Raw genomic sequence first — 19,638 nt, 5'->3', positions numbered from 1 at the left:
CTTTGACATAAATTGAAGAAATATCCTTTTGAATTTGTCTCCTAGAGTAATGGAAATAAAAGCAAAAATAACAAATGGGGCCTAGTAAAAAACTTAAAAGCTTCTGCATAGCAAAGGGGACCATAAAAAAAAATAACAAAAAACAAACAACCTATAGAATGAGTGAACATATTTGTAAACAATGAAAATGATAAGGAATTAATCTTCAAATTATAGAAAAAAACGTATGAAACTCCATATCAACAATTCAAAAAAAAAAAAAAGGAGCAGATCTCAAAAGACATTTCTCCAAAGAAGATATACAAATGACCAAAAGGCATATGAAAGGACATTCACAAAGCTAATTAGTCAGTTCAGTTCAGTCGCTCAGTCATGTCTGATTCTTTGCAACCCCATGAATCGCAGCACGCCAGGCCTCCCTGTCCATCACCAACTCCTGGAGTTTACCCAAAGTCATGTCCATCAAGTGGGTGATGCCATCCAGCCATCTCATCCTCTGTCGTCCCCTTCTCCTCCTGCCCCCAATCCCTCCCAGCATCAGGGTCTTTCACTTTCACTCTTTTCTCTTTCACTTTCATCAAGAGGCTCTTTAGTTCCTCTTCACTCTCTGCCATAAGGCTAGTGTCATCTACATATTTGAGGTTATTGATATTTCTCCCAGCAATCTTGATTCCAGCTTGTGCTTCCTCCAGCCCAGCGTTTCTCATGGTGTACTCTGCATATAAGTTAAATAAACAGGGTGACAACATACAGCCTTGACTTATTTCTTTTCCTACTTGGAACCGGGCTGAATAATTCTTTGTCCTGGGAGGGCTATACTGTTATCCTGTGCATTGTAGGATGTGTAGCAGCATCTCTGGCCTCTACTCATTCAGTTCAGATTCAGTTCAGTTCAGTCACTCAGTCATGTCCGACTCTTTGCGACCCCATGAACTGCAGCACTCCAGGCCTCCCTGTCCATCACCAACTCCCGGAGTTTACCCGAACTCACGTCCATTGAGCTGGTGATGCCATCCAACCATCTCATCCTCTGTCATCCCTTCTCCTCTCGCCTTCAATCTTTCCCAGCATCAGGGTCTTTTCAAAAGTGTCAGCTCTTCGCATCAGGCGGCCAAAGTATTGGAGTTTCAGCTTCAGCATCAGTCCTTCCTTTGCTTACATCATTTCATTTATCGAAACCCTAGTGTGCTTTCTCTTATATTTTAGTTTGGAGCATATTTTCCTCTAGTTTTTAGAAAGTTTTCATGAAATGTCATGGTTCTTTATGCAATTTTAATTCTATCTTTCATGGAGTCATTTGAATACTATTTCAAATACTTTCTCTCTCCTCACTCAGTCCTGTGAAACTTTGAATACATATAGAATTCTTTACCTATTGGCCTTGGTGGAAGTGGGAAAAATGGTTGCAATTTCCTTTTGCCTAGGTTTCAGATAATTAGCAGATTTCAGTTACAGAAAAATTCTTCAAGTATAGCAGTGACAGTTACTAGCTCTTTACTTTTAAAGCTAAATATTCTTCAGTATTTAATTCACCCTGGCTCTATACCTATAAACAGAGGCTAACTCCTTAGAGATGCAGAGTAAACTTAAGAGGTACAACTGACACTTGGCTATAATATTTCAATGTTTACTTCTGGGGTCTTCAGTTAAATATACACAATTTTACCATAGCTCTAGATGTCTCCATGGAACAAATGCGTAAAACACAGAAAGAGAATGACTTCCTTGTATTATTTGCCATTTATTGTAGTGAAAGTGAAAGTTGCTCGGTAGTGTCCGACTCTTTGTGACCCCATGTTCTATACAGTCCATGGAATTCTCCAGGCCAGAATAATGGAGTGGGTAGCCTTTCCCTTCTCCAGAGGATCTTCCCAACCCAGGGATCAAACCCAGGTCTCCCAAATTCTTTACCAGCTGAGCCACCAGGAAAGCCCTTAATAAAGGCTAAAATGTTTTTAATGATATATATCATATAGTAAAAATTTCAGCCAGGTCTTGACAATATATTCAGCCTGTGTCACTATTTGTGCTATGGAGTTGTTGTGTAAGGGATCACTTCACTTTATTTCCCTCAGACTCCTTTTTAAATGCCTCTTTATTCTAGAGTCCTTTTTAAAGTTAGTGACTAAGTGTGTATTTACCCTATTAGTATTTTTCATAATTTTGTAGATTTGGGGTTTTGTTTATTTTTATATGAAAATTCGGCAATGAGGTGCACTATTTCACAGTTTCCAAATGGTCAAGGATATCTATAGTGCTGGACATTTCATTACATATCATGTCAATCTATCCAGACTGTACCATGTCTCAGTACCTCTACCTTTATCACTCTGATCTAAGTCAGTATCATCTCTTGCTAGAATTATTGCAATAACTTCTAATAATTTCCCTGACTCTATACTTGAAGCTCTGAAGGATGAAGCAGGCAGAGTGATCCATTTTCAGCTTACACTGAAAATGTAAGGCTGTTGTTCCTGGGTTCAAAATCCAGTTGCTTATCTCATTCTGTATAATAACCAAAGTCTTTATAAGAGGGTGTGTATATATATATATATATATGTGGGTGTATATATAAGAGGGTGTGTGTGTGTGTGTATATATATATATATAATTTCGAGTAATGAGTCAGAAGCAAAATAAGCATGTGTTAAAATTCTGACAAAGTTTGCACAGCTCAGCTTTGATGGACTTATTTAAATAAACTTAGAAATGCTGTGCTACCAAATATTATGTTAAACCAAGACTAGAGTTTTACATTCACTGTCATAATGACATAACGAATTTATTGTAGAGTATTCATTCTGCTTTGAACTAGAAGTGGTAAATATTACCATCCATCTATTGTTTAATTTTCTTAGCATAGATTCTGTTGCTCAAAAAATTGACTGCAAACAGAAGTTGAAGAAAAGATGAAATAGAAGAAAAAATTATTTTTCAAAAAATAAATACAATTATGTAAAACTTTAAGTTCTTTTAAGTTCCTTATGGAGATGGGGTGTGGTATGTGTTGCAGCACATACAGTGTTCCTTACTGTGGGTCACAGTTGAAAATGTGAAAGAAACTTCTGTAAGTGACCTACCCTTGCCATTTAGTTATTCTCCCTTCACTCACATTCCACAACTCAGCTCCCAGGACCCAGACAATCAGTCTTTCAAAACATGAAACTGATTGAGGAAGCAATTTATAATAATTACAAGAGGGCAATTTTAAAAGGGCAACCATAGGGAAGTTCAAAGGGAAAAGAGCAGCAAATTCTGGGAAGTGGGGAAAGGAGGAGGAATAATGGGATGGGAAGAAAAAGAGAGAGGAGAGGGAAAGGGGGAAAAGTTTTTCCTAGCCCCGAGACCGTAAGTGGCTGAAGAAAATTAAAGAGGAAGACATAGGAAGAAAAGAGGCCTGAGAATGTAATGAGGTTTCAGTAGCATAATACTAATCACAGAGAGAATCCTCGTGTTTCTCAGCTCTTTGTATTCCAAGAACAGTTCCTTTGGTTTCTCCTGAGAGATATGTGACCTCATACATGTTTGTTCTCAAAGATACTGTGTGTTTGCTCTTGAAGATTCTGCCATCTTTGCACAGCCCTGGAAGAGAGCCGAAGGAAGGGTAGAATGTGGGCAAGCTGCAGCATCCAATGGGAAGACTCAGTTCAGTCCTCACTTAGCACGTCTCCTGTTAGGTGCTGAGAGGAATTCCTGACCACGAGGCATGCTTTGTTAAAAGGAGCCAGACAGATTCTCCCTGTTCTTAAGGCCTTAAAAAAGTGTTCCATATTTTGTATTTCTAGTTACTTCACATAAAGGTTATTCCTTAGGATTTGAAGCTCAAGATTACTGTAATATTTGAATATAAATGCTTCATATTTAATTCCTTTTCTCTTTTCAAAAGTGAATTCCGCTACCTCCTAAGTGAAAGACAAAGTGGACTTGCTATCAGTGTGCATAATAAAATAAAAGTAGGATAAAGAAAAGTGTTTCTCTGAGTTTGATCATCAGCACTGAACATCAGTAATTAACAAGGGCATCACAATACAGGCATCACTAAAGTGGTCTTTCTATAACTCACTAACTGTCTGCATACTCTCCTCATTCCCACTTTCATTTCTTGATTCCTGAATGTATAAATGACTGGATTCAGGAAAGGAGTGAGAACTGCATAAAAGATGGCCAAAAACTTATCCAGGTGTGTGGAAGGAAATGGCCATGTATAGATAAAAATCAAAGGACCAAAGAACAGAGCTACTGCAGTGATGTGAGCTGAAAGTGTGGACAGAGCCTTAGATGAACTGCCTGAAGAGTGTTTCTGGACAGTGAGAATGATGACAATGTAGGATATGATCAGAATGAAGATGGAGCCAATAGAGATGAATCCACTGTTGGCCATGACCATAAACTCTAGTTGGTAGGTGTCTATGCAGGCAAGTTTGATCAACCGAGGAAGGTCACAATAAAAGCTGTCCAACACATTAGGGCCACAGAAGGGTAAGTTTACCACAAAAGGCAGCTGAACCATGGAGTGGATAAAGCCTATTATCCAGGCAGCCACTAAAAAGGAGATGCACATTCTAGGGTTCATGATGGTCAGATAATGGAGAGGCTTACATATTGCAACATATCTGTCAAAGGCCATGGCTATGAGCAGCACCATCTCCACACCACCAACGATGTGGATAAAGAAGATTTGAGCGATGCAGCCTCTAAAGGAGATGACTTTATGCTTTCTGAAAAGGTCATAAATCATCTTGGGAGAAGTGACAGAAGAAACTCCCAGGTCAATGAAGGAGAGGTTGGCCAACAGAAAGTACATGGGGGAGTGTAAGTGAGGGTCACAAGTCACAGTGAGTATAATGAGGGAGTTTCCCATCATGCTTGCCACACAAAGTGTGGATGAGAACACAAAGAGGACTAGCTGGATCTCCCAGGAGTTGGTGAGTCCCAGAAGCACAAACTCTGACACCACAGACTGATTTGCTCCATCCATTAGCTTTGTTAGTATTACTACCTGAAGGAGGACAACAGAAAAAAATGTAAATCATGATAATTATGTTAACTATAAATTAGAAGAAAAGGGATTACAGTTATAAAAGCCTATTTCTACATTAGCATTAGAACTGACCTAATATGCTCGTGACCTTAAAATGTCTTTACACAGGAAAATTGATGGCTATCATATGGGGCTCTTCTTAGCACCTTATTTTTTCTGCACTTAATATCCTCTGCTTCTTCCCAGGGTTGACGCCCTGTATTACTCATGAGATACAAGATGTTCAGCATTAGTATAAGGAATTCAACCTCAACCCTTTGAATTTGGGTTCAAAACCAATACGATCCAATTCTGTTACAATGAACTAATCATTACTGCCATCTATTTCAAGCCTACAAACTTTCAATTGGCCCCGCCCATGGGAACACATTCACCTTCAATATTATTTAAAGGTTTACCATAGCCACACAGTTTTGGCTTACTATTACTAGCATTTATTTTATTGTCCCTGTATCATAGTGAACTGATAACAATTCTAACTTACCAAGTAGACTCTAAGCTTCTTGAAGGCAGGGATTTTGGCTTATTCATATTTGTACTCCCTGAAAAGTGGTCCAGAGAGGTGCAAGTCCATGAATTGTTTATTACCAGTTTGTATCATACCAGGTAGAGAGTTTGTGAGTCAGTATTTAAAAATTTCTCTAGCAATTTGATATACAGTGATGCCAAGTTTTGTACTTTACAAAAGTAATAGTCCATGAAGAACTAGAAATAAAGGGAAAAATCTTATCCTTCAACACAGGTAATTTGAGAAACATTGTTTTAGGGTTCTTAGCATATGATCTGAAAATCTTAAAACTATGAAATGCACAATGTAGTGGAAACCATTTTGTACAAATCTCTATATAAAGACTTATCCCAGTATCATGTGATTATTAATTCTAGAGATACAACATAACTTAACGAAGGGAAAATGGGTTTTGGATTTAGATTTCAAGATTTATACTAAAGTTCATCCATGCTTTATGGTATATAGCATTATATGGTATATAGCATTATGGTATATAAAGATAGCTTTGTCTTGGACAAGTTGCTTAAATTCATTGAGCTTCAGTTTATTTACCTATGCAATTGCAATTAGTAGAATAATGCATCTAGACATAAGGTGATAGTAAGTATTCAATAAATATTATATCCACTTTATTTCACTTGCCCTCATAGCACTCAGTACATGAGACATAAAGAGTGAATAAGAAAGTACTATTGACATATAGGGAGTAGAAGACTTTTATATCAGAAAATATGTTTCATAAATAATTAAGAAAAATATTAATATTTGCATTTTCTTAGAAATTACCTTGTATAAGTTTAATTGATTTGCTCTCAAAGCAACTGTATTCTAGCAGCACTTAACAGATATGTAATTTATTATTTGTTCAATTTCTCCTTCCCACCTAGGCTGCAAGTTCTACAAAGTTAAGAACTGCATCTGCCTTCCTCAATCCCATTCACTGAAAATTTACAATCACAAATAATTGTTTGCTAAAAGTCTGAATAACAAGTACAGTTGTCCCTTGAACAATATGAATTTGAACTTTGTGAGTCCATTTACATGTGGATTTTTCAATAAATATACAAACATATACCTGTAGAACATTGTGCAAAACTTATATTGAAGTGGATAGCCTGTCCTTATATAGACATAAAATGATTAATATTTAATATAAAATTAATAATGTACTAATTTCCTTAATCTTTCATAACTTGGCTTTCTAAAATTACTATATAGTAATTGGAGACACTACCTATCAGTCTGTGATCACAAGTAAGTATGTTTTAAAAAATCTGACAATGTTCCCAATGCTAAGTTATAAATATTATTGTGATGATATATACCATAAAGGGCTTCCCTAAGAGGTCAGTTGGTAAAGAATCAGCCTGCAATGCAGGAGACCCTGGTTTGATTCCTGGGTCAGGAAGATTCACTGGAGAAGGTACAGGCTATGCACTCCAGTATTCTTGGGCTTCCCTGTGGCTCAGCTGGTAGAGAATCCATCTGCAATGCTAGACCTCGGTTCTATCCCTGAGTTAGGAAGAACCCTTGAAGAAGGACAAGGCTATCCACTCCAGTGTTCCAAGAGTATATATTCTGGCCTTGGAGTACAAAATAAAATAGGGCAAAGGCTAACAGAGTTTTGCCAAGAGAATGCACTGGTCATAGCAAACACTCTCCTCCAACAACACAAGAGAAGACTCTACACATGGACATCACCAGATGGTCAATACTGAAATCAGATTGATTATATTCTTTGCAGCCGAAGATGGAGAAGCTCTATATAGTCAACAAAATCAAGACCAGGAGCTGACTGTGGCTCAGATCATGAACTCCTTATTGCCAAATGCAGACTTAAATTGAAGAAAGTAGGAAAACCAATAGGCCATTCAGGTATGACCTAAATCAAATCCCTTATGATTATACAGTGAAAGTGACAAATAAAGGGACTAGATCTGATAGACAGAGTGCCTGAAGAATTATGTACAGAGGTTCATGACATTGTACAGGAGGCAGTGATCAAGGCCATACTCAAGAAAAAGAAATGCAAAAAGGCAAATGGTTGTCTGAGGAGGCCTTACAAATAGCTGAGAAAAGAAGAGAAGCTAAAGGCAAAGGAGAAAAGGAAAGATATACACATTTGAATGCAGAGTTCCAAAGAATAGGAAGGAGAGATAAGAAAGCCTTCTTCAGTGATCAACACAAAGAAATAGAGGAAAACAGTAGAATGGGAAAGACTAGATATCAGTTCAAGAAAATTAGAGGTACCAAGGGAACATTTCATTCAAAGCTGGGCACAATAAAAGATAGAAATGGTATGGACCTAACAGAAGCAGAAGATGTTAAGAAGAAATGGCAAGAATACACAGAAGAACTATACAAAAAAGATCTTTATGACTGAGATAACCATGATGGTGTGATCACTCACCTAGAGTCAGACATCCTGGAGTCTGAAGTCAAGTGGGCCTTAGGAAGCATCACTATGAACAAAGCCAGTGGAGATGATAGAATTCCAGCTGAGCTATTTCAAATCCATAAAGATGATGCTGTTAAAGTGCTGCACTCTATATACCAGCAAATTTGGAAAATTCAGCAGTGACCACAGGACTGGAAAAGGTGTTTTCATTCCAATCCCAAAGAAAGGTCATGTCAGAGAATGTTCAAACTATTGCATAATTGCACTCATCGCACATGCTAGCAAAGTAATGCTCACAATTCTCCAAGCCAGACTTCAACAGTACATGAACCGTGAACTTCCAGATGTTCAAGCTGGATTTAGAAAAGGTGGAGGAACCAGAGATCAAATGGCCAACATCCATTGGATCATCAAAAAAGCAACAGAGTTCCTGAAAAACATCTACTTCTACTTCATTGGCTACATCAAAGCCTTTGACTGTGTGGATCACAGCAAACTCTGGAAAATTCTTCAAGAGATGGGAATACTAGACCACCTGATCTGCCTCCTGACAAATCTGTATGCAGGTCAAGAGGCAATAGTTAGAACTGGAAATGGAACAACAGACTGGTTCCAAATAGGGAAAGGAGTACGTCAAGGCTGTGTATTGTCACCCTGATTATTTAACATATGCAGAGTATGTCATGCGAAATGCTGGGCTGGATAAAGCAAAAGTTGGAATCCAGATTGCTGGGAGAAATATCAGTAACCTCAGATACACAGATGATGCCACCCTTATGGCAGAAAGTGAAGAAGAACTAAAGAGCCTCTTGATGAAAGTGAAAGAGGAGAGTGAAAAAGCTGGCTCAAAACTCAACATTCAAAAAACGATGATCATGGCATCTTGTCCCGTCACTTCATGGCAAATAGATGGGGAAACAATGGAAACAGTGACAGACTTTATTTTTCTGGGGTCCAAAATCACTGGAGATAGTGCTTGAGGCCATGAAATTAAAAGACGCTTGCTCCTTGGAAGAAAAGCTATGACCAAGCTAAACAGCATATTAAAAAGCCGAGGCATTACTTTGCTGAAAAAGGTCTGTCTAGTCAAAGCTATAGTTTTTTCAGTAGTCATGTATGGATGTGTGAGCTGGCCCATAAAGAAAGCTGAGTGCCGAAGAATTGATGTTTTTGAACTCTGGTATTGGAGAAGACTCTTGAGAGGCCTTTGAACTGCAAGCAGGTCAAACCAGTCAATCCTAAAGGAAATCAGTCCTGAATATTCACTGGAAGGACTGATGCTAAAGCTGAAACTCCAATCCTTTGGCCACCTGATGTTGAAGAACTGACTTATTGGAAAAGATCCTGATGCTGGGGATTGAAGGCAGGAGGAGAAGGCAACGACAGAAGATGAGATGGTTGGATGGCATCACTGACTCAATGGACATGAGTTTGAGCAAGCTCTGGGAATTGGTGATGGACAGAGAAGCCTGGCGTGCTGCAGTCCCAAAGAGTTGGGTGTCCCAAAGAGTTGGACACGACTGAGTGGCTGAACTGACTGACTGATATACCATAAAATTTTATAGTGATTCATTCATTATTGTATCAGCAAGGCTACCGTGAAGCAACTGTATTGATTACTCTAGGTTACTTTGAGGCAATTATATTGCTGCTTCTTCATTATCAGTATATAAATTGTTATGACTAAGTATCAGTCTCTCTTCACTTTATCTTTTCTTTTTTGATGTCTAGTCTTAATAATATGTGTAATATACACAATATTTTGTACCCTATAAGATATATAGATGTAGGTACAGACAGATGATTTATCTTATAAACAGATGATGTAAAGTTACAGTACTGTAATATATTTTCTCTTCCTTATTACATTTGCACACTACTATACTAAATGGCAACCCACTCCAGTACTCTTGCTTGGAAAATCCCATGGACGGAGGAGCCTGGTAGGCTACAGTCCATGGGCTTGCAAAGAATTGGACATGACTGAGCAACTTCACTTTCACACTTAAAATAGATAACCAACAGGGACCTACTGTATAGCACAGTGAAGGCTGCTCAGTATATTGTAACACACTAATTAAGAGAAGAATTTGAAAAAGAACAGATACATGTATATGTATTATAAGTGAATCACTTTGTTGTACACCTGAAACTAACACAACATTGTTTATCAACTATGTGCTAATATAAAATAAAAAGTTAAAAATATTTTCTTTCTCTAACTGACTTGAGTGTAAGACTGTAGTATGAACATGTGTGTGTTCAGTTATATCTGACTTTGCAACCCCATGGATCCCAACCAAGGGATCTAACCCACATCTCCTGGATTGTGGGTATATTCTTTACCCACAGAGCCATGGGGGAATCTCAAAAAAGAAGAGGGGGAGATACCAAAAATATTTGTTCTGTGAAAAAGTAGCTAAAATTTTCAGTGATGTGAAAAATAGGATGTAAACCAATAGCCTTCAACATAGGAGAATCAGACTGAAAATCTTATAGTAATAGGTAATAGCAGATTATGTACTTGTAACAAGTCAACTAAGATAGAATGGATATAATTGGATGTTTAAAAAACATTAAAATATCCCTGATTATATAACTGGTAAGATGAATCACAATAAACTGTGGAAAATTCTGAAAGAGATGGGAATACCAGACCACCTGACCTGCCTCTTGAGAAACCTGTATGCAGGTCAGGAAGCAACAGTTAGCACTGGACATGGAACAACAGATTGGTTCCAAATTGGGAAAGGAGTATGTCAAGACTGTATATTGTCACCCTGCTTATTTAACTTATGTGCAGAGTACATCATGAGAAATGCTGGGCTGGAAGAAGCACAAGCTGGAATCAAGATTGCTGGGAGAAATATCAATAACCTCAGACATGCAGATGACACCACCCTTATGGCAGAAAGTGAAGAAGAACTAAAGAGCCTCTTGATGAAATTGAAAGAGGAGAGTGAAAAAGTTGGCTTAAAACTCAACATTCAGAAAACTAAGATCATGGCATCCGGTCCCATCACTTCATGGCAAATAGATGGGGAGACAGTGGAAACAGTGTCAGACTTTATTTTTCTGGGCTCCAAAATCACTGCAGATGGTGATTGCAGCAATGAAATGAAAAGATGCTTACTCCTTGGAAGGAAAGTTATGACCAACCTAGATAGCATATTAAAAAGCAGAGGCATTACTTTGCCAACAAAGGTCCGTCTAGTCAAGGCTATGGTTTTTCCAGTGGTCATGTATGGATGTGAGAGCTGGACAGTAAAGAAAGCTGAGCAGAGAAGAATTGATGCTTTTGAACTGTGGTGTTGAAGACTCCTGAGAGTCCCTTGGACTGCAAGGATATCCAACTAGTCCTTCCTAAAGGAGATCAGTCCTGAGTGTTCATTGGAAGGACTGATGTTGAAGCTGAAACTCCAATACTTTGGCCACCTGATGTGAAGAGCTGACTCATTGGAAAAGCCCCTGATGCTGGGAAAGATTGAGAGCAGGATGAGATGATTGGATGGCATCACTGACTCAATGGACCTGGGTTTGGGTGGACTCCGGGAGTTGGTGATGGACAGGGAGGCCTGGTGTGCTGCAGTTCATGGGGTTGCAAAGAGTTGGACATGACTGAGTGACAGAACTGAATATGAACTGAAGATGTGCTAAAAGACTGAGAAGAGTTCTCAAGAGACAAAATCATTAGAGACTAGATTATAAAAGTGAAGGGATAAGGAAAAGACACTATGTTAGAATGAGTACTAAAAAGAAAGAAGGATTAAAGAAAGTATATATATAATGACAAGAAGAGAAATGAAAGGCCCACTTTATGAGAGAGTTTAAGAAATATGACTTTCATGACTTTCTGGATCCACTCTTCAGAAATTTTATAATCATAAACAACATTTAATACTGTATTTCAGGTATCTTTTAGGCACTCAGTCTCTTGGAAGACATTCTTCATAAGGCTTATCAATTATACACATCAAGTTGTAAGGTTTATTTGCCCTTTGGGTCTCATTACCTTCAACTACTTAAGAACTGGAATTTGAGGAAAATGAGTTTACAGGGGAAAGAACTATAACCATGAAGCCTGATAGGATAACGCTAATAGTTGTCTACTTACTGTGAAATAAGTACTGGAAAAAAAAAGTTTAGAAGAAGTCAAAATTAAAATTCCCCTAGATGTACTAAAAGGAAGAAAAATATACATCAAATATCATAATACAGAAACTCACAGTTTTATTTCGTGACGCCGCGGACCATAGCCCGCCAGGTTCCTCTGTCCGTGAATTCTCACAGGTGAGGATACTGGAGTGGGTTGCCACTTCCTTCTTCAGGGATTCGTCCTGACCCAAAGATCAAACCTGTGTCTCCTGCATTGCAGGTGGATTCTTCACCATTGCGCCACCAGAGAAGTGCCATGATGTCTAGTCACCTAGGAGTTATTTAATATCTACAAACCACCTCCTGATTGATGATGTTCTAAAACTGGTTCTCTTACAGATTGGTTTTTTCTCAAAAGGGAAAGTTGTTAGATTGTTTTTCTCAAACACATTAATTGTAACTTTTTGTTAAAGTAATTAAATATTCAGATATAAAAGAAAAGGCCCAATCCTTTGCCTTTTATTGTGATTAATTCCCTTTCTTGACCCATATGGAATCAATTAGTCTTCCAGAAATAGATTCCAAGACATGTAATCTTTATAGATAAGGGAAATATTGGCAGCTATGGTTCCAAATTATAGAATTATTAAGCTGAAAGGAGACTATGACATCTTTTGGTTTTGAAAATCTAGACTATCATTGTTGCAAATTTCCTTCTCAACCTAAAAATATTGAGAGGGTATAACTTCAATGACACCCCACTCCAGTATTCTTGCCTGGAAACTCCCGTGGACGGAGGAGCCTGGTAGGCTGCAGTGCATGGGGTCACTAAGAGTCGGACATGACTGAGCGACTTCACTTTCACTTTTCACTTTCATGCATTGGAGAAGGAAATGGCAACCCCTTCCAGTGTTCTTGCCAGGAGAATCCCAGGGATGGGGGAGCCTGGTGGGCTGCCATCTATGGAATTGCACAGAGTCGGACATGACTGAAGCGACTTAGCAGCAGCAGCAACTTCTCTCAGCTGAAATGCCCTGTATTTTGTTTAAAAATTGTCATAAATTTGTCTCCACACCTAAGTAAATATCTGCCTCTCCTAAATTAAGACCAGTTCTTTTACTTGTTATGACTGTGTGCAATAAAATAATTTTTAATGTCTCTTTCAATTAACTTTTTATGTACATTAAGTCAGCAAACTAAGCTTTCAGTATTCAAGACTCAAAAACTCAATCCCTTTTACATTTTCTCTTCGAATCTCTTTTTCGTGTACTTCCCACGTCCAAAAAAATTCACATATGTCAACTCTCTCTAAACCTTCTGCATTCTACTTACAGTTGAGAGACAAAATTAAAAAAGCAAAATTCTAAAATTATAAAGCTCTTGAGAGTAGTAGAGCCAACCGATATTCAAGTTTTCTTTTTATTTGTATACTTCCATATCATATTATAAGATGACATTCACATTGGAAATAATATACTCAGTTTCACATTTTTGGATATCTCTTCTATTCAGGTAGTTCCTATTCAGATGCTTTTTCATCTTGAAAATTTTAGAAATACCTAATTAATTTTTTCCCTTTTTAAGAGCATTGGTTTATAATTCATCTCTTTTGAAAAACTAATGGAGATGACAAGAACCCTTGTTTTCTTAGTTTCTTATGTCAGCAATTTTTCTTACCTGTTTATCAAACTACAGAGGATGAGAATCATTCAGATAATCATCCTGGCAACAGAGTGCTAAACCCCAAGCATTAAAAATCATTTGACTTTTCCTAATATCTTTCGTGTTACCCTAATGCAAAAGCTGTGTGACTCTAGTAAAAGGTCAAAGTCAGCTCACTTTCTTCAACATATCAATACCCCTTTTACACTTATACTCCGCTGCTTGTCAATTTGTTACCTCAGATACTACTAAGGAATACTATAATATTCCTTATTGTTAAGTTTACCCTTATTATTCTCTTTTACCTTTACGAAGAAAAGAATATCTTCATAGAGTCTTAGATTTTCTGCGTTCTCTAATATAAAGTGCCATAAAATATTGCCGTTGTAGAAATAAAGCTAATTAATAGTTCCAGAGGACAGTGATCAAGTGATACTGTCTAGACCAGAGTTTAGAAGGAGTTCATGGGTCTAGGGACTTTACCCCTAGGGACTTAACCCCTAAGGACTTATTTGGTTTGACCAGAACAGAGATCCTAAAAACCTCATAATCAGACACTAGAGACAGAGAGGAAACAACATATGTTTATTAACATTGAAAAATGGAACACAAGACCTGTAATCAAGATTTTGTTAATTTGACTTATAACTTTCAAATATTTCTTTCTTCTTTAAAAAAATCTTTTGATTGCAGTGCACAGTGTGTGGGATCCTAGTTTCCAGACCAGGGATCAAACCCCTGCCTCTGCATTGGGAGCTTGGAGTTTCACCACTGGACCACTGTGGAAGTCCCTCAAATATTCACTATATGGCTTACGTACTTTTGTTTTCACTCTTGCCCATGTCCCCACAATTGTCATAGGCAATAACTTTCATTTACAGATTCAGTGATATGAGGAGCCCAAAGTTGTCAGAGGCCAGTCTTAGCTGTATTCCCTTTGGAATATTCTTCCCAGGAGGCATTAGGACCTCTGAGCTTACTAATCCAAAGTTCACAAGAATGGGGAGTATACATTTCCATAGTAAATGATTTGATCCTATTGCTAAAGTGACTTTTCCCCCCTTAGGTTCACATATGCTGGCTATAGGACAGAGGGCCATGGTTGGGAAAGAAAAATCAGTACCCTGAATAAATTTATATCACTATGAAGACAGGTCTGTAATCCTGGAAAATCTGGACGGTGAGTCTACTGAGAGTATGGTGAGGTATGGCGCCATAAAGGGTTCTGAGGCTTTATATTTCAGAGAGGGCACAGAGAATGTCCATGTAAGAGACTATTAGAGATTGCTCACTATACAGGAACAAGATGATTTGCCTCTGTGATGTAAAACTTGCCTCCACATTCCCTCCCTAGACGTCATGTCAAGGAATTTACACTTCTGGTTTTTCTTAAGTCTTAAGGAAACAAACCAACCATTTGCCTTGTTTATGCATTAGTAAGATCTATAGTAAGTAAGATTAGTAAGTATCATAAGCCATCTTTTCTTCCAAGGAAATTATACAATTACAGATATTCCCTGTCTGAGGGAAGGGAAAGATGGGCTGTATAGGAAGACCCTGAGCTCATCTCCTTCCACAGGCATATTGAATATACACCTACATAAAGAGCAACTGCTTCTGAAGAAGATCTGAGGATTGATTGACCATTTACTGCACAGAGTTAGCCTACATAAAAATGGAATCCATGATGGGGGTAAAAAAGGAGAGTGAAAAAGCTGGCTTAAAACTCAACATTCAAAAAACTAAGACCATGGCATCCAGTCCCATCATATCATGGCAAACAGAAGCGGAAAAAGTGGAAACAGTGGCAGATTTTATTTTCCTGGGCTCCAAGATCACTGCGGACAGTGACTGCAGCCATGAAATTAAAAGATGCTTACTCCTTGGAAGGAAAGCTATGACAAAACTTAGTGTATTAAAAAGCAAAGTTACCACTTTGCCAACAAAGGTCTGTATACTCAAAGCTATGGTTTTTCCAGTAGTCATGTATGGATGTGAGAGTTGGACCATAAAGAAGACAGAGCACCAAAGAATGGATGCTTTCAAATTGTGGAGCTGGAGAAGACTCTTGAGAGTCCCTTAGATTGGAAGGAGATCAAACCAATAATCTTAAAGGAAATCCTAAATGAAAAATCATTGTAAACTCCAACACTTTGGCCACCTGAGGTGAAGGGCCGACATACTGGAAAAGACACGGATGCTGGGAAAGACTGAAAGCAGAGGAGAACGGCGCAGCAGAGGATGAAATGGTTAGGTAGCATCATTGCCTCAAAGGACATGAATTTGAGCAAAACTCCAGGAAATAGTGAAAAACAGGGAAGCCTGGCGTGCTGCAGTCCACGGGGTTGCCAAGAGTCAGACACGACTTAGAGGCTGAACAACAGCCCTTCATGGGAACGCCACCCCACCAGTCATAGAGACCTCCAATAGGGAGGGATACGGCTGGTGTGCTCGCCTGAGACATGCTGAACAAATAGTTGTTTCAAGTACACCTAGACTATATGAGATGACAACCTATTTAGTAACGGTAGGTCATCTGTCAAACAAACAGGAAACTGCCGGAGCTCTCTCAGAGGTCAGAGGTGCTAAGGAGCTCCATTTTTGATGCCCTTCCCACTATGGAGAATCTTCATGGTCTGTACTTCCTCAGTGCCCAGCCATCCCTCTAAGATTGTCTTAGGTGCTGCACTCCCCAGGCACTGCCTCCAGTCTGGATGCTCATGTTCTGCCCAGCTTGCCAAAGCCGCAAAGCACAAGTAGTCTACTGAAGAGGATGCTTCCCCACAGGGACAATTTTTCAAGACCAGGAGAGGTCGCTGTTTCACCTAATTCATAGAAACAAGAACCTGGTCAAACCAAATGAAAACACAGATAAATATATTCTAAAAAAAGAACAAAATGAAACACCAGACAAACCCTAATGAAATGGAGATAAGTAATTTACCTTATAAAGAGTTCAGAAAAATGACTATAAGGATGTTCATAATACCTGGGAAAAGAAAGGAGGAACTCAGTGAGAACTTAAAATCTTAGATAAAGTAAGAAAGAACCAAGCACAAATGAAGAATTCAATAACTGAAATAAAACATAACTAGATGGAATCAACAGAAGACTGGATGATATGGAAGAGAAGCAATCTGTAAGCTGTGCTAGTGGAAATCTCCCAGTCAGAACAGAGAAAAAGAAGAAAGAATTTTTTGGAATGGAAAAGATTTTAGTAAAATTATGATGTCACAATTTAAAAGCTCTATGGAGTTGGAATCCTGAAAAGTACAATTTCTATGCTTCAGAAAGTGATAGCTAAAGCTAAAAAGAAAACAACAAATTGGGGGAAACATTTGAATACAAATATTCAAAGACATTTGAATACAAATACAAATATTTGTATTATACAAATAGAAAAATTCAAATATAATATTTGAATACAAATAATGCAAATATTATAATAAAGGAATTAATATCATTAGCATATATGTGGAATTGATAAATCAATATGCAAAAGCTAGTATTCCACTGATGAGGACAGGGTGGAAGAACATCTCAACAAAAGATATTAACTTCTATTTCAATAAGAAAAAAGATGTGACAACTTTTTGTCAGTCTCGAATCACTTTTCTCCTTCCATTGATGACAGTACCCCACCTCCCCCATTTGAGAAATATTCCTCCTTAAATTCATATAGTTCTCTGGAGGTTGTCAACCACACACTTTGGCCCTTGCTACTAAGGTGGGCATCAAGACGTAGTCCATGAAAGATGTGACATAGAGCTAAAACAATGCTAACTAAAATTCTTTCATTGTGTTTTAATATAGATGTTAGGAAAGAAAACCTCTCCCTTTCCTACAGGGTTGCTCTGCTGAAATGACTTAAAATTTGTTATTTGCAGCCTCTTTTCTCTCCCTACACGATGCATAAAAAAGTCCATGTGCAACAAAAGAAAATAAGACCAGTGTACAGAGGAAAAAATAGTCAATAGAGAAGGAGGAAAGAAACAGAGCAAGGAGCAAGAGAAATGGAGTGAATGAGAGAGAAAAATCCAAAAGTGTGCAAGCAAATGACTTCCTGGAGCCTGTGAGGCTGGATCCACTATTAGACATCCCAGTAACCTGAGTCAATAAGTTCCTTTAAAAAATATTAAAAGAGTTTTTGCATTGTGGTAAAAAAATATATATATAAACATACATTTCACCAGTTCTTAGTACAGCTCAGTAATGTTAAGTATATTCAAGTTGTTGTACAATAGATCTATAGATCTTTTCCTCTTGAACAACTGAAACTTTTCAATTCTTTGTTTTAGTCACTTTAAGCTTTCTTTGGATTCCTGACACATGTAATTCAAAGAGTTCAGATTAATAACATGAAAAACTACAAGTATAAAAAAAAGAAATTTAAGATAATTTTCTTTAAAAGGAGCTTCCCAGGTGCCTCAGTGGTAAAAGAATCTGCCTGCCAATGCAGGAGATGCAGGAAATGCGGGTTTGATCCTTGGGTTGGGAAGATCCCTGGAGGAGAAAATGGCAACCTGCTCCAGTATTCTTACCTGGGAAATCCCGTGGACAAAGGAGACTGGTGGGCTACAGTCCAGGGGGCTCACAAAAGAGTAGGACACAACTTAGCGACTAAAATACAAATTAAACGGAGATACAGGTATTAGTTTCCCATGGGTCCAAAAATGGACTCAACAATGAATAAATGATATAAAGGCAATGGAAATAAAGAGAAAAGGCAAAGAAGTTATCAAGTAAGATAAGATATAAAGTAAATAACGACTGCTTGTAAGACCAAAGGAATATTGATAGACTATATAAGAATCTATAAAAATCAGAGTTATTTGTAGTACATCCTTGAGAATAAGCCTTAGTTCCTCTTTGTTGAAATTGGTATGAATTCTAAACCTGTTGATACAAATCCTTCATTCCTTTATAAGAGAATATAGTCATATACAAAGCATTTTCCAAACTAAAATTTAGCTTGCAATTCATTCAAATGCAACAGGAATAGTCATGCCAAGAGAAGGAATAGGAAGAACCTGGCTAGTTACATGTGGAAATAAGAATGTATGTAAGAGAATAGAGATTAGATGACCTGGAAAATAGTATGAAAAAGAGTCAAAAGGTAAGCCTTGTGATGCTCAGTCAAAACTGTCCGGATAAAAGTCTTGACCTAAGGATCTAATTTTTCCACTGTGATGGTAGGCATATCCTAGTGTGGAAATATAGTCATTAAATAGCAAAATCTGATATGATTAAATATTTGTATAACTTTTCTTGCTCTGAGTCCCTGCTCATTAATGTTTATATCACTGTTTAACTTCCCAGAAATTTTCCTACAGTTGAAGAATGAGTTACATTTATGTGGAAGTTCAGGCCACTTAACTGATTTTTCTATGACAAATTAATAAATAGGCATATTGATGTGTATATTTCCATGTAGTATTGCTTTACTAAGTGTCAATTGGCAATCCTTTATATAACCCACTCTGACACCAAAGAGACAATTTTGAAGTCTCAGTTCAGTTCATTTGCTCAGTAGGGTCCGATTCTTTGCGACTCCATGAGCTGCAGCACGCCAGGCTTCCCTGTCCATCACCAACCTCCTGAAGCTTGCTCAAACTCATGTCCATTGAGTCTGTGATGCCATTCAAGCATCTTGTCCTCTGCCTAGAGGTCTAGACCATAATAAATCCATCAGATTATATCTCCTGAGAGACAAGCAATTGGCCTTCTCCAGAAGATATCTTTTACCACACCATATACTTCCTCCAACCATAGGCAGTGACATGGTTTCTCAGTTAACATTTTTTAAAGAATCATATTATTTTAATCTGGGTCATCTAAACATGAATATGGTACTTGGAAACTCCCAATATTAATAATAGAAGTATAATATCACTCCAACTCAGTGAAGAGACTTTATAATACTTTGGGCAT

The 19,638-nt window shown here is 37.9% G+C and overlaps 1 protein-coding gene across 1 annotated transcript; it reads right to left on the bottom strand.

Annotated features, from left to right (window-relative positions):
* Positions 1 to 4,021: 4,021 nt before the first annotated feature.
* On the bottom strand, positions 4,022 to 4,987 carry LOC122444273 (olfactory receptor 4F3/4F16/4F29-like). Its single transcript, XM_043473006.1, has one exon. The coding sequence runs from the start codon at positions 4,976 to 4,978 to the stop codon at positions 4,022 to 4,024; it is 957 nt and encodes a 318-aa protein (XP_043328941.1). The 5' UTR covers positions 4,979 to 4,987.
* Between the last annotated feature and the right edge of the window lie 14,651 nt (positions 4,988 to 19,638).

The sequence above is a fragment of the Cervus canadensis genome, chromosome 6, assembly GCF_019320065.1.
Source record: "Cervus canadensis isolate Bull #8, Minnesota chromosome 6, ASM1932006v1, whole genome shotgun sequence".
Lineage (NCBI taxonomy): Eukaryota > Metazoa > Chordata > Mammalia > Artiodactyla > Cervidae > Cervus > Cervus canadensis.
The sequence above is the reverse complement of the archived record's forward strand: the minus strand, read 5'-3'. Positions and strand labels throughout refer to the sequence as shown.